The following is a 14,107-nucleotide window of genomic DNA, read 5'->3' as shown; positions in this document are numbered from 1 at the left end:
CTCTACATGCAGTCGAGTCGATTCTATTGTGTATCTGCATGTCTCCTTGATAATACCTGTCCAACTCTAAATAATTAGAATTAAATTCCTTCTCTCTTCTCTCTCGCTTCTTCTCTTCGATTTATTTATTTTCGCTTCTCTCATGATCAGTTACTTTTGTTTTGTTTGTACTTTGTACGCTATCGCTCTATCTGCATGACGCGATGCAGTTTATGGATGCCGTCACTCCTTGGGGCGCCGTGCCTGCACTTTTGGGGCGCAGTGCACCGGATGCGCAGTGACCTCTACGCGTATACGATGTACGCCAGAGCTAGGCATGTTTTTGGCTGCATGTTTCCTTTTGCGCTGCGAGCTTTTTTGTTTTGAGGCTACATGTACGCGTGTCGCGCTTTGCCTTTCAGAACTCTTTGAGTTTCAGTTTTATTCCACTTTGTAAAGAACAAGTAATGGTTCGAAGGAAATCTTGTCTACCATGGCCACAGGGCCGCAACATGTGTGACCCGACCTTCAGAAAGGATTGTGTTGCCGATCTGATTCACTGTCACCAATACAGTCATGCACCCTTTGCAAACACAGAATCTGTTGATTGTTCTTGCTCTCGGTGGAGTGGCTTTGGTATTTTGATGGTTTCCTGTGTGTAAAGATTGGGGGGGGGGGGCTTGCTTTCTTAAATATTCATTGGCCAAGCTCAATGTAGTAAAATTGGCACTGATCTCCTCTCTCTCTATCTCTCTATCTCCCTCGCTCTCTCTCGTGTGTGTGTGTGTGTGTGCTCTGTGTACGTGTTGGCCTTTACTTGTGTCTTCCGTCATAGGATTCATTAGTGTTTTGAACAAAGACTTTGCCGCAGCTGCACCCATGTTTGAGACGTGAGTACTGCTGGGTATTTCGCATGCCACATCACCGTGTGATCACGTGTGCGACCAAGAGCGCAGGGCACACGTGTCATAATGACTTGTCTTGCCAACTCCGCAACGTGTACACTGCTTGCACAGAGTGCATGCAGTGTGGGTTGATGTTGCATTCATGTGTCAGTGACAAGACGACGCCTGACCTGGGCTTTTCGTACATGTCCAATGCCATTAAGCACGTCCCGAATTTCCTGTAGTGACCAGTGTGATGGCTGCATTGCCTGTATCCCATATTTGCCTTGCACTATCATATACAACACTTGAATGGTTTTGACTACAGGTACAGCCAGCATAGTGAGGGGCCCGAGCAGAAGCTCTTTGCTTCTGTAAATTTAAACGTGCCCGTGGTTTGAGTTATGGTTTGGTGAATGAGTGAACTGGTCTCCATAGACTGCCTTTGCTGTGGTCATGTCTTTGCTGCAGGTTTGCTGTACATGTCCTCTAACAAGCTAGTAATGTTGTGTGTGCCTGTGTATGTACTGGTGTTTGTTTGTGTGTGTGTGGCGTGCCGTGTTTGTGCAGGTTATGCAAGGAGACACGTTGGTCACCTGGCTTCTATGGCTATCTCGCCGCATGTAAGTGTGCTGGGCGACGTAATGCACACCGCCATCTTGTGCGGATACAACTGCTGGACTTGGCGGCTTGGAGTATATGGGGGGTTGTACTTCAGAAGTACATGCTGTGTATGCGTTCTGTTCGGCTGTGCGTCGGAACCCCCACTCCCACTCTGATAGCTTTCATAATTTATCCCTAGACTTGCACTGCCGAGGACGCTGCCCTCGAGCGATAGAATGCTGCTAAACATGCACATACATGTAGAGGGGACGGTTTCAAATAGGACATAGGTTGCAAACCGGAACGGACTCAATATTCACTTTCTCTCTTGGTATTTTGATTAGAAAACATATGTCACAGTGAGACTACGATGTGTTATACTCCGAGCCAAAATTTCATGGCTCTGCGATGACCAGAAGCGCCATACCAAGCAGGTGAGTTTTTGACGTGTTGCTTCGCACTGCGACTTGAGTTTTACGACTTTCGAAAAATCAACTTGTCGCAGGTAAACAGCGGCTCGCCTCTCGCCAATAAAGCACCGCATACCAATCAAAACTAATGGAAGCACACACAGGGCTTATTGTTACTCTGTACTGGCCGTCGTGGAGCGATAGCAATTACCTAATTTCAGACCCAGAGTGAATTTGACGTGCACTCTAAAACGTGTCCGGTTTGGAGCCACCTCTGATTTGAACTTTTTTGAAGCGAAAAATTGGGCAACTTGGAGGCAATGGGACAACACAAAGGAGTGGCTCAGTTCGATTGACTCTGGCCCCAGAGCAAACTTCAACATGCCAGTTTCCTTCCACAAACATATTTCGAGTGAAAAATCAACGCTGATGATCGGTTTGGGTCTATACAAATTTGGCTGTCAAAGCGTCCCGGTATCGAGCCGTCCCCTCTACATACAGTGAGGTACTGGGAACTGATCCAGGGTGCCGCCAGCTTTGCACTCTTTGGTTGGATTCTGCCCAGCACAACTGTAGTAATCATTGTATGCCGACACAAATCTTCCAACTTTTTTGCCCTCTTGTTTCAGTATGTATGGGGAGCGATGGCCAAATTGAAGCCTCGCATGACCTGATGAAGAAATTGCCTAGTATCATCGTGCGCAAGAACTCCAATTATGAGAAGTTTGTCCTGAAAAAGGTAAGCACGCATCTGTACCTTTCTTCTTTGTCCTATGTCGTTTATTCTTCAAAGATACTTGTGATTTAATGTGGGGCTCCACAGCTGCAAATTCTTTACGAAAACCTGTCTTTCTTCCATCGTGTTTCAGACGGCTCGCTTCCAGAAGGTCGCACCGACCGTGCCAATAGCTCGCACTCTGCTTTTTGAAGTTGTCTATCTTTGGAACTACACGCTGTTTGCTAACATCAAGCAACGTGAGGAGCTCCTTGCACTGGTCGAAGGCGAATGTGCTGCCTTTGACCCGTCCGAGCAGATCCTGCTTGCTGCCAACCTCCTTGTACGCAGCAGTCTCAACTTTGAGTTGGATCGGCCATCAGAGGCAGAAACGGTATGTGGAATCCCCTCATTTTCTGTCTTCTCTGCTTACTGCATGTAGTCTTCTTTGTTTTCTGCTCCACTTACAATGTACTCTGCTTTTACCTGCTATGCCTATTGCCTATAAAGTAGGGGTCAAAGGGGTGTACCGGGTACCCGACCGTTAATCTCAGGTACCGTTAGTAAATGGGTACCCGTTTGGATTCTGATGAACCAGTCAGTACTGAACAACACTGCTGGGATCGTGTATTCCAGGCGGGAGTCAATTATTTACAACTCCACGCTGGATGTCTGCATTGTTGTTGCATTTTCGTACCTAGTAGATCTACTCCTGCGACAATCAGACACCAATCGATTTGCGAATCACAATGTGATATCAAAATGCAACCCAAGAACAGATGAATTAAAATCCCAAGGGAACTGACGATGGCCATTAACATCCAGAAAATCCACGTTCTGATGTTGACTACTGATGAAACCCTATTCATCTTTTGGGTGGGTTGTTGCTATAATTTCTGCTGCTTCTTCTGTTCATCTGTGCATGCTGCTGTTGTGCTTTTATAGTGTGCAAGGCAAGTATTGCAGTTTGCCGATGTGTGCGTCAAGAAGAAAGAGCAACACATCCCTGCTTATGCCACGTTTATCATCGGCCAAATTTACCAGCAGAGCGGAGATGTAAGTGATCTCTTGTGTGTCAAGTGCCTTTGCAGTGTGACTGCTATTCTCCATAACCCTGGCTCACTGGTATGTGTGTTGCCTCGGCCGTATCTCCTGTGTTTGTGATTTTTCGGAACCTCCGTGTACAAGGTACTGTTTGTGTGTGCATGTGTGTGTACATGTGTGTGCATGTGCCTTGGTGACTGTGAACTGCATGGATCACTCACACACCACACGTGTGCTCTGCTCTACGCTTGTTGTCACTTGATTGTTTGAGTGTGGTGTGTCATTGCATTCATGCATCATCGTCTTGTGTCCATCTGCATTTCTTTCCCCTGTTTGCTTACAGTTTGTGCAGATGAAGCAAGCGATGAGCAAAGCTAAGGTAGGCACAGTCCCATATCATTGTGTGACTCACACCGGCCAACTTACCAGTACATCGTACATGTATTGGTCGACTTGAGTTCCCGGTTTAGATGAAGGGATGGGGGTTGTGGGATGTTATGTGGACTTGTAGGCGCCTGTTTCCGGTCCCTGCTTTTCTTTGGCCGATAGCTGTTTCCTTTGTCGAGTCCTGTTCCGCCAGGACGAATTGGATGTGAATCTTGGTTCAACACACACGCGATGACTGTCTTTTGGCCGTTTGCTTTCCTGTTTCTCTCTGAATGCAGTCCGCCTACAGTGACTATGAAGTAGAAGGTCGTCTTCAAACTAAGATCAAGGTTGCTCTGGAATCAGGAGCCACGTAACAACACTATCTACAAACTATTTTTTTGAAACCGACAAATTAGCTTCAGTTGTGTACCCTAGGAATTCCGCCCCGTAACCAATTGAAATGCTAGCAACTTGGTTTTCCCCGTATGTTACCAAGGCGCAGCGTGATGTGGAGGCTGTGCCCACACGTGCTGCGCTTCTAATTTAAAACATGGAGTTCATCTTGGTATGCTGGCGTCCACGTATCCCGGACGACTCTCGCTTGTGTGGACTGTGCCCAAGCAACGCCATGCACGTCTTAGCCCTCCCACCTCTGCCGTCACTAGCTGGTCATGGGTGTGCCTTTGTCGTCGTAGTCTTTGCTGTTTATCGTGGACATATCTCTTATTATTCATTGGTGTGAGGGAATCTCTATTAGTTCTGTTCTCCTCCTCTTGGTACGAGTCCTTGCGAAACTCGACTGGAATTGCCACCGATGATGATAACAACTCATGACGATGACGACAATGTAAGACCTTGCTCAATTTGACACTGCCGGTCACTTGGCACCTAGGACCCCGTTTTCTCTCTTCTTCTCTCTATTTTCTATGCTACTCTCTTGGTACTTGTGTAGGTATGTGCCACGATGTATTGTCTCATTGCTACCATATGTGTTCGTGCCACATGCACAACAAAAAACGCATCTAAACCCTAGCTCTATGCCCTATTCGTACTCAGTATCCGAGCTCCCCTGATCCATATTTTCTGCTTCGAGATGTGAATGGGTCAGTTTTTCCGTTCTCTTTAGTCACTCGCTATTTTTTCTGCTGAGCAGAAATCGCACTTCTCGAGTTTGATTTGACATGATCCTATCCCTTATTTATGAAATTTCGTAATTCTCTCTAGTCGAATGCTATTCTTTTGGTATATTAACGTATCAAGCACATAATCGGGTGCCGCCGGTTGACAGGCATGATGTGTTATGTGCGTGTGGTGTGTGTGCGTGTGGGCGTGTAGGAAGGCCACCCTCTTGCCAAAGCATTTGGAATAGATGATATGCCAAATAACGTGCAACTAGACTTGAGAGGGCATTGCAGAGTAGCTGCATACACAAGTTGTACGGTTACCTGTGACTTGCATTCCTGCAGAGCTCAGGGCCTACCATGTACACATTGTATAATTTGTATGCAACTTGTGTGCGATGCCCTCTCAAATCTAGTTGCACGTTATTTGGCATATCTATTTGGACTAATTTCGGCTCCACAATCCAGTGTGCCGTTACTATAATCATAGCTTGCATGGCTGAGGTTGTTGGTACGTCTATTGGCCCTGGGTTCCCAGTACCCAGTTGCCGAGGCTGGTTGGTAAACTAACTCCAATTTCACTTCAAGGTACCAGTGCATCTATACATTGTAGTGTCTGCTTCTATCAAAGCAGTGTGTGACCTTATTCGATAAACGTCACAGTCACGTGAACCGGGGTCCCGGGAACCAGGGAGTGGCAAGAGACCTGCACTCACTGCACAGTGGACTCGGCGTGGGAACATAGGAGTAGATAAGTATCGGTATTTTACTACTCCCTTGTACGAAAAGAATTCGGGTGGACACACCCATTCCCATAGCGCTGCATATCACATCCGAACCAGTTCCGTTATTTTACAACGTTTCGGCACTTGGCCATCATCAGGTAATAACCATGATAACAATGAATACCGTGGAAGCCACACAAGAGCAGTATATACGCAGAGTGTAGCGCCAAAAAAGATGCGAATTATGTCACCAAGTATGACACAGAGAGAGAGAAAAGGCGCAACTAGCACATCACGGAGGAGAAGCAGCAGAAGGTAAATCTGGGGATCAATCCCTCTCGCCGGCACTGCAAAAGAAAAGACAATTGACACTCGCTCCTCTGCAGCTTCCAAGACCATTGTACAAACCGCCACGCTGCCTCGCTCCGGGAAGAGGAGAACCAAGTCTGAAGAAGGGCTGAGGCTTCCTGCAGCTTCATCTGTGAAAAGTCCGTGATGTGCTAGTTGCGCCTTTTCTCTCTCTCTGTCATACTAGGTGACATAATTCGCATCTTTTTTGGCGCTACACTCTGCGTATATACTGCTCTTGTGTGGCTTCCACGGTATTCATTGTGGTACCTGATGATGGCCAAGTGCCGAAACGTTGTAAAATAACGGAACTGGTTCGGATGTGATATGCAGCGCTATGGGAATGGGTGTGTCCACCCGAATTCTTTTCACAGATGAAGCTGCAGGAAGCCTCAGCCCTTCTTCCCTTGTACGAACTGAGCGTTTCTTGCCACTCGTTTCATGCACGCGTGCCCCAGCTAACGACAAATCCCTGGAGGCGAGTCCAAAAATCACGTTATCGAATAAGGTCTTACCCCAGCAAGTGTAGGGTGTGCATAGGTAACTACTCTCTTGGCCGTCCTATTCCGATGTACTCCCGGTCTCCGTGTGGTGTAGACCAGGTGTGCATTGGGGGTCGATTCACATGGCTTCGCCAGTTGTGTGGATTACTTGTAGACAGTTATCTGGCGCTTGTCTTGATCTGTTTCAATCAGAATCAGATCCGCTATCGTTGCTATAAAGAGACAACCTGTGCTTGTTTCTCTTGCGATGGGCGTTTACATGTACATGGTACATGGTGTGCGTGTGTGTCTGTGGTGTGTGTGTGTGTGTGTGTGTGTGTGTGTGTGTGTGTGTGTGTGTGTGTGTGTGTGTGTGTGTGTGTGTGTGTGTGTGTGTGTGTGTGTGTGTGTGTGTGTGTGTGTGTGTGTGTGTGTGTGTGTGTGTGTGTGTGTGTGTGTGTGTGTGTGTGTGTGTGTGTGTGTGTGTGTGTGTGTGTGTGTGTGTGTGTGTGTGTGTGTGTGTGTGTGTGTGTGTGTGTGTGTGTGTGTGTGTGTGTGTGTGTGTGTGTGTGTGTGTGTGTGTGTGTGTGTGTGTGTGTGTGTGTGTGTGTGTGTGTGTGTGTGTGTGTGTGTGTGTGTGTGTGTGTGTGTGTGTGTGTGTGTGTGTGTGTGTGTGTGTGTGTGTGTGTGTGTGTGTGTGTGTGTGTGTGTGTGTGTGTGTGTGTGTGTGTGTGTGTGTGTGTGTGTGTGTGTGTGTGTGTGTGTGTGTGTGTGTGTGTGTGTGTGTGTGTGTGTGTGTGTGTGTGTGTGTGTGTGTGTGTGTGTGTGTGTGTGTGTGTGTGTGTGTGTGTGTGTGTGTGTGTGTGTGTGTGTGTGTGTGTGTGTGTGTGTGTGTGTGTGTGTGTGTGTGTGTGTGTGTGTGTGTGTGTGTGTGTGTGTGTGTGTGTGTGTGTGTGTGTGTGTGTGTGTGTGTGTGTGTGTGTGTGTGTGTGTGTGTGTGTGTGTGTGTGTGTGTGTGTGTGTGTGTGTGTGTGTGTGTGTGTGTGTGTGTGTGTGTGTGTGTGTGTGTGTGTGTGTGTGTGTGTGTGTGTGTGTGTGTGTGTGTGTGTGTGTGTGTGTGTGTGTGTGTGTGTGTGTGTGTGTGTGTGTGTGTGTGTGTGTGTGTGTGTGTGTGTGTGTGTGTGTGTGTGTGTGTGTGTGTGTGTGTGTGTGTGTGTGTGTGTGTGTGTGTGTGTGTGTGTGTGTGTGTGTGTGTGTGTGTGTGTGTGTGTGTGTGTGTGTGTGTGTGTGTGTGTGTGTGTGTGTGTGTGTGTGTGTGTGTGTGTGTGTGTGTGTGTGTGTGTGTGTGTGTGTGTGTGTGTGTGTGTGTGTGTGTGTGTGTGTGTGTGTGTGTGTGTGTGTGTGTGTGTGTGTGTGTGTGTGTGTGTGTGTGTGTGTGTGTGTGTGTGTGTGTGTGTGTGTGTGTGTGTGTGTGTGTGTGTGTGTGTGTGTGTGTGTGTGTGTGTGTGTGTGTGTGTGTGTGTGTGTGTGTGTGTGTGTGTGTGTGTGTGTGTGTGTGTGTGTGTGTGTGTGTGTGTGTGTGTGTGTGTGTGTGTGTGTGTGTGTGTGTGTGTGTGTGTGTGTGTGTGTGTGTGTGTGTGTGTGTGTGTGTGTGTGTGTGTGTGTGTGTGTGTGTGTGTGTGTGTGTGTGTGTGTGTGTGTGTGTGTGTGTGTGTGTGTGTGTGTGTGTGTGTGTGTGTGTGTGTGTGTGTGTGTGTGTGTGTGTGTGTGTGTGTGTGTGTGTGTGTGTGTGTGTGTGTGTGTGTGTGTGTGTGTGTGTGTGTGTGTGTGTGTGTGTGTGTGTGTGTGTGTGTGTGTGTGTGTGTGTGTGTGTGTGTGTGTGTGTGTGTGTGTGTGTGTGTGTGTGTGTGTGTGTGTGTGTGTGTGTGTGTGTGTGTGTGTGTGTGTGTGTGTGTGTGTGTGTGTGTGTGTGTGTGTGTGTGTGTGTGTGTGTGTGTGTGTGTGTGTGTGTGTGTGTGTGTGTGTGTGTGTGTGTGTGTGTGTGTGTGTGTGTGTGTGTGTGTGTGTGTGTGTGTGTGTGTGTGTGTGTGTGTGTGTGTGTGTGTGTGTGTGTGTGTGTGTGTGTGTGTGTGTGTGTGTGTGTGTGTGTGTGTGTGTGTGTGTGTGTGTGTGTGTGTGGTGTGTGTGTGTGTGTGTGTGTGTGTGTGTGTGTGTGTGTGTGTGTGTGTGTGTGTGTGTGTGTGTGTGTGTGTGTGTGTGTGTGTGTGGTGTGTGTGTGTGTGTGTGTGTGTGTGTGTGTGTGTGTGTGTGTGTGTGTGTGTGTGTGTGTGTGTGTGTGTGTGTGTGTGTGTGTGTGTGTGTGTGTGTGTGTGTGTGTGTGTGTGTGTGTGTGTGTGTGTGTGTGTGTGTGTGTGTGTGTGTGTGTGTGTGTGTGTGTGTGTGTGTGTGTGTGTGTGTGTGTGTGTGGTGTGTGTGTGTGTGTGTGTGTGTGTGTGTGTGTGTGTGTGTGTGTGTGTGTGTGTGTGTGTGTGTGTGTGTGTGTGTGTGTGTGTGTGTGTGTGTGTGTGTGTGTGTGTGTGTGTGTGTGTGTGTGTGTGTGTGTGTGTGTGTGTGTGTGTGTGTGTGTGTGTGTGTGTGTGTGTGTGTGTGTGTGTGTGTGTGTGTGTGTGTGTGTGTGTGTGTGTGTGTGTGTGTGTGTGTGTGTGTGTGTGTGTGTGTGTGTGTGTGTGTGTGTGTGTGTGTGTGTGTGTGTGTGTGTGTGTGTGTGTGTGTGTGTGTGTGTGTGTGTGTGTGTGTGTGTGTGTGTGTGTGTGTGTGTGTGTGTGTGTGTGTGTGTGTGTGTGTGTGTGTGTGTGTGTGTGTGTGTGTGTGTGTGTGTGTGTGTGTGTGTGTGTGTGTGTGTGTGTGGTGTGGTGTGTGTGTGTGTGTGTGTGTGTGTGTGTGTGTGTGTGTGTGTGTGTGTGTGTGTGTGTGTGTGGTGTGTGTGTGTGTGTGTGTGTGTGTGTGTGTGTGTGTGTGTGTGTGTGTGTGTGTGTGTGTGTGTGTGTGTGTGTGTGTGTGTGTGTGTGTGTGTGTGTGTGTGTGTGTGTGTGTGTGTGTGTGTGTGTGTGTGTGTGTGTGTGTGTGTGTGTGTGTGTGTGTGTGTGTGTGTGTGTGTGTGTGTGTGTGTGTGTGTGTGTGTGTGTGTGTGTGTGTGTGTGTGTGTGTGTGTGTGTGTGTGTGTGTGTGTGTGTGTGTGTGTGTGTGTGTGTGTGTGTGTGTGTGTGTGTGTGTGTGTGTGTGTGTGTGTGTGTGTGTGTGTGTGTGTGTGTGTGTGTGTGTGTGTGTGTGTGTGTGTGTGTGTGTGTGTGTGTGTGTGTGTGTGTGTGTGTGTGTGTGTGTGTGTGTGTGTGTGTGTGTGTGTGTGTGTGTGTGTGTGTGTGTGTGTGTGTGTGTGTGTGTGTGTGTGTGTGTGTGTGTGTGTGTGTGTGTGTGTGTGTGTGTGTGTGTGTGTGTGTGTGTGTGTGTGTGTGTGTGTGTGTGTGTGTGTGTGTGTGTGTGTGTGTGTGTGTGTGTGTGTGTGTGTGTGTGTGTGTGTGTGTGTGTGTGTGTGTGTGTGTGTGTGTGTGTGTGTGTGTGTGTGTGTGTGTGTGTGTGTGTGTGTGTGTGTGTGTGTGTGTGTGTGTGTGTGTGTGTGTGTGTGTGTGTGTGTGTGTGTGTGTGTGGTGTGTGTGTGTGTGTGTGTGTGTGTGTGTGTGTGTGTGTGTGTGTGTGTGTGTGTGTGTGTGTGTGTGTGTGTGTGTGTGTGTGTGTGTGTGTGTGTGTGTGTGTGTGTGTGTGTGTGTGTGTGTGTGTGTGTGTGTGTGTGTGTGTGTGTGTGTGTGTGTGTGTGTGTGTGTGTGTGTGTGTGTGTGTGTGTGTGTGTGTGTGTGTGTGTGTGTGTGTGTGTGTGTGTGTGTGTGTGTGTGTGTGTGTGTGTGTGTGTGTGTGTGTGTGTGTGTGTGTGTGTGTGTGTGTGTGTGTGTGTGTGTGTGTGTGTGTGTGTGTGTGTGTGTGTGTGTGTGTGTGTGTGTGTGTGTGTGTGTGTGTGTGTGTGTGTGTGTGTGTGTGTGTGTGTGTGTGTGTGTGTGTGTGTGTGTGTGTGTGTGTGTGTGTGTGTGTGTGTGTGTGTGTGTGTGTGTGTGTGTGTGTGTGTGTGTGTGTGTGTGTGTGTGTGTGTGTGTGTGTGTGTGTGTGTGTGTGTGTGTGTGTGTGTGTGTGTGTGTGTGTGTGTGTGTGTGTGTGTGTGTGTGTGTGTGTGTGTGTGTGTGTGTGTGTGTGTGTGTGTGTGTGTGTGTGTGTGTGTGTGTGTGTGTGTGTGTGTGTGTGTGTGTGTGTGTGTGTGTGTGTGTGTGTGTGTGTGTGTGTGTGTGTGTGTGTGTGTGTGTGTGTGTGTGTGTGTGTGTGTGTGTGTGTGTGTGTGTGTGTGTGTGTGTGTGTGTGTGTGTGTGTGTGTGTGTGTGTGTGTGTGTGTGTGTGTGTGTGTGTGTGTGTGTGTGTGTGTGTGTGTGTGTGTGTGTGTGTGTGTGTGTGTGTGTGTGTGTGTGTGTGTGTGTGTGTGTGTGTGTGTGTGTGTGTGTGTGTGTGTGTGTGTGTGTGTGTGTGTGTGTGTGTGTGTGTGTGTGTGTGTGTGTGTGTGTGTGTGTGTGTGTGTGTGTGTGTGTGTGTGTGTGTGTGTGTGTGTGTGTGTGTGTGTGTGTGTGTGTGTGTGTGTGTGTGTGTGTGTGTGTGTGTGTGTGTGTGTGTGTGTGTGTGTGTGTGTGTGTGTGTGTGTGTGTGTGTGTGTGTGTGTGTGTGTGTGTGTGTGTGTGTGTGTGTGTGTGTGTGTGTGTGTGTGTGTGTGTGTGTGTGTGTGTGTGTGTGTGTGTGTGTGTGTGTGTGTGTGTGTGTGTGTGTGTGTGTGTGTGTGTGTGTGTGTGTGTGTGTGTGTGTGTGTGTGTGTGTGTGTGTGTGTGTGTGTGTGTGTGTGTGTGTGTGTGTGTGTGTGTGTGTGTGTGTGTGTGTGTGTGTGTGTGTGTGTGTGTGTGTGTGTGTGTGTGTGTGTGTGTGTGTGTGTGTGTGTGTGTGTGTGTGTGTGTGTGTGTGTGTGTGTGTGTGTGTGTGTGTGTGTGTGTGTGTGTGTGTGTGTGTGTGTGTGTGTGTGTGTGTGTGTGTGTGTGTGTGTGTGTGTGTGTGTGTGTGTGTGTGTGTGTGTGTGTGTGTGTGTGTGTGTGTGTGTGTGTGTGTGTGTGTGTGTGTGTGTGTGTGTGTGTGTGTGTGTGTGTGTGTGTGTGTGTGTGTGTGTGTGTGTGTGTGTGTGTGTGTGTGTGTGTGTGTGTGTGTGTGTGTGTGTGTGTGTGTGTGTGTGTGTGTGTGTGTGTGTGTGTGTGTGTGTGTGTGTGTGTGTGTGTGTGTGTGTGTGTGTGTGTGTGTGTGTGTGTGTGTGTGTGTGTGTGTGTGTGTGTGTGTGTGTGTGCGCATGTGTGTGTGCGCATGTGTGCATGTGTGTGTGTGTGTGTGTGTGCGCATGTGTGCATGTGAGTAATAGTTGGGTGTATGGTTGGGCATGTGTGTGTTCGTGTGTTCACTGGAGCATGGGCAAACATGAATGTGCATATGTGTACCTACTTTGTGGCTGTGTATGCGCATACATGCGTGTGTGCCTCTCCATGATTGGGCCATTGTGATAACATGAAGGCTGGAAAGAATAGACGTAATGTTCGAAGCAGAATACGACAATCGATGTGACTGCTTCCAGCTGTTCACAGAGCAGGTATGTCCATGTGCATAACAAGCCGCTTGTATGTCCATAGCTCGTAGTCTAGACCGTTGGTTTTTCCAACGTACTACAGCCTATGGATCAGTCACCGTATATAAATTGGCGTGCTGTGCTTGGTGAACGTTTAGACTGTTTGTTCTTCGGCGCTCCATTCTTCTGTGCCCTAAAATACTGTATCGGCCGTGTATTATGGCCATTTGTGTCTCTGAAACCGCGATGAACCCTGGGCATGCTGCACATTTTATAGCCAACGGATATTAGTCATACAGAACTCACAGTTCTTTGTTTGACGGCAACTCACCCATGATTGTGCATGGACGTCGCTGACTAACAGCGTTTGTGTGTGTTTGTGTGTGGTTGTTTGTTTGTGTGTGTGTGTCTACATGTGTGCATGTCAGCGTGTGTCTGCATGTGTGCATGTCAGCGTGTGTCTGCATGTGTGCATTTCAGCGTGTATGCATGTGTGCATTTCAGCGTGTATGCATGTGTGCATGTCAGCGTGTATGCATGTGTGCATGTCAGCGTGTGTGCATGTGAGCGTATCTGCGTGTATGCGCGTGTCGGCATGTCGGCATGTGTGTGTGTGTGTGTGTGTGTGTGTGTGTGTGTGTGTGTGTGTGTGTGTGTGCGTGTGCGTGTGCTTTCTTTACCCTGCTGGACAGCACTCTGGAATATTTCCTCTTATGACTAAAGAATGTGCCATGCCACGGTAAGCCTTATACGAGCAAAACGCTCCCAGGTAGCCAGATGAAATCTACTCGGTTCCTATAGCTAGTATCTAGTCTGGTCCTGTGCAGTGTGAGAGACAAAATTTGAGAGCTTGATGTGGACCACCGTGACATTCTTGGAATTCAGTGTGTGCGTATTCATCGCTCTGGTTTGGTATCTGGAATGTCATTGTAAATAGTCTCCAGGTTCAGGAGTCAGCTCATTTGCCTGCCGCTCCCCCCCCCCTCCCCCACCCCCACCCTTGCCTCTTCCACGTCCTCCCCTCCCTCCTTTTCATGCCAGCATGGTAGCATGTCTGTTGATGCAGAGTACCATGGGACTAGCTAATTGATGATGCCTGGATATCGTGGATCTGCCCTGTCCTTGACTGTAGTTCTGTAGTATTGAACATGGCTATTCTCTTGTGACCGTTGCAGAATTGCTGTGGAGAATTTCATTGGCAAACTGAGCACGTCACATGGTGGGAACCCGTGGTAAGTGCTAACACAAAAAGGCATCTATGAGTTAACGTGTCTGCAGATTTTTTTGCAAGTTCAACTTTTCCCATACTTGGAAGGTATGACCAGCTGTAGTACAATAGGGCTTGAAAGTGATGACGTCAAAAACGGCCAGGGAGTAGTAAGTTGACATCAGATTTCTATTTTGGATCCACTAAGGTGTGACTTTGCTATTGCCTCAGTATGTGGGTGCATAGCAACCCACTCATGTCGTATGCAGGGGTGATTTTTACTTTGCCACCAGTTGTAACCCCGCCCCCAGTAGCCAAATCAGTCAGTTTCACTGGCTACATCACCTTGCTGTGAGTAAGACGGCTTGAAATTTGCTTGGATCCATACAAAAACTGGATCCAAGTGGATCCAGTTTGAATTTTTGAAATTGTTGCTGTGCTGGGACAAAGCACTTTCAAGCCCTATTGTGAGTT

The 14,107-nt window shown here is 48.2% G+C and overlaps 1 protein-coding gene and 1 long non-coding RNA gene across 2 annotated transcripts; both read left to right on the top strand.

The window, feature by feature from the left end:
* The first annotated feature begins 793 nt into the window (after positions 1 to 793).
* Positions 794 to 5,293, top strand: LOC135830528 (tetratricopeptide repeat protein 39C-like). Its single transcript, XM_065342775.1, has 7 exons — positions 794 to 869; positions 1,434 to 1,486; positions 2,506 to 2,615; positions 2,746 to 2,985; positions 3,537 to 3,647; positions 3,979 to 4,014; positions 4,301 to 5,293. Exons 1-7 carry the CDS (start codon positions 859 to 861, stop codon positions 4,376 to 4,378), a joined length of 639 nt encoding a protein of 212 aa, XP_065198847.1. The 5' UTR covers positions 794 to 858; the 3' UTR covers positions 4,379 to 5,293.
* A 7,075-nt stretch (positions 5,294 to 12,368) lies between these two features.
* LOC135830529 (uncharacterized) lies at positions 12,369 to 13,658 on the top strand. Its single transcript, XR_010556053.1, has 3 exons — positions 12,369 to 12,450; positions 13,119 to 13,165; positions 13,602 to 13,658. It is a non-coding gene; the product is annotated as an uncharacterized LOC135830529 (long non-coding RNA).
* Positions 13,659 to 14,107: the final 449 nt, after the last annotated feature.

Source organism: Sycon ciliatum, unplaced genomic scaffold (genome assembly GCF_964019385.1).
Source record: "Sycon ciliatum unplaced genomic scaffold, ocSycCili1.1 SCAFFOLD_2382, whole genome shotgun sequence".
Classification (NCBI taxonomy): domain Eukaryota; kingdom Metazoa; phylum Porifera; class Calcarea; order Leucosolenida; family Sycettidae; genus Sycon; species Sycon ciliatum.
This window is presented reverse-complemented; position numbering and strand designations above follow the sequence as displayed.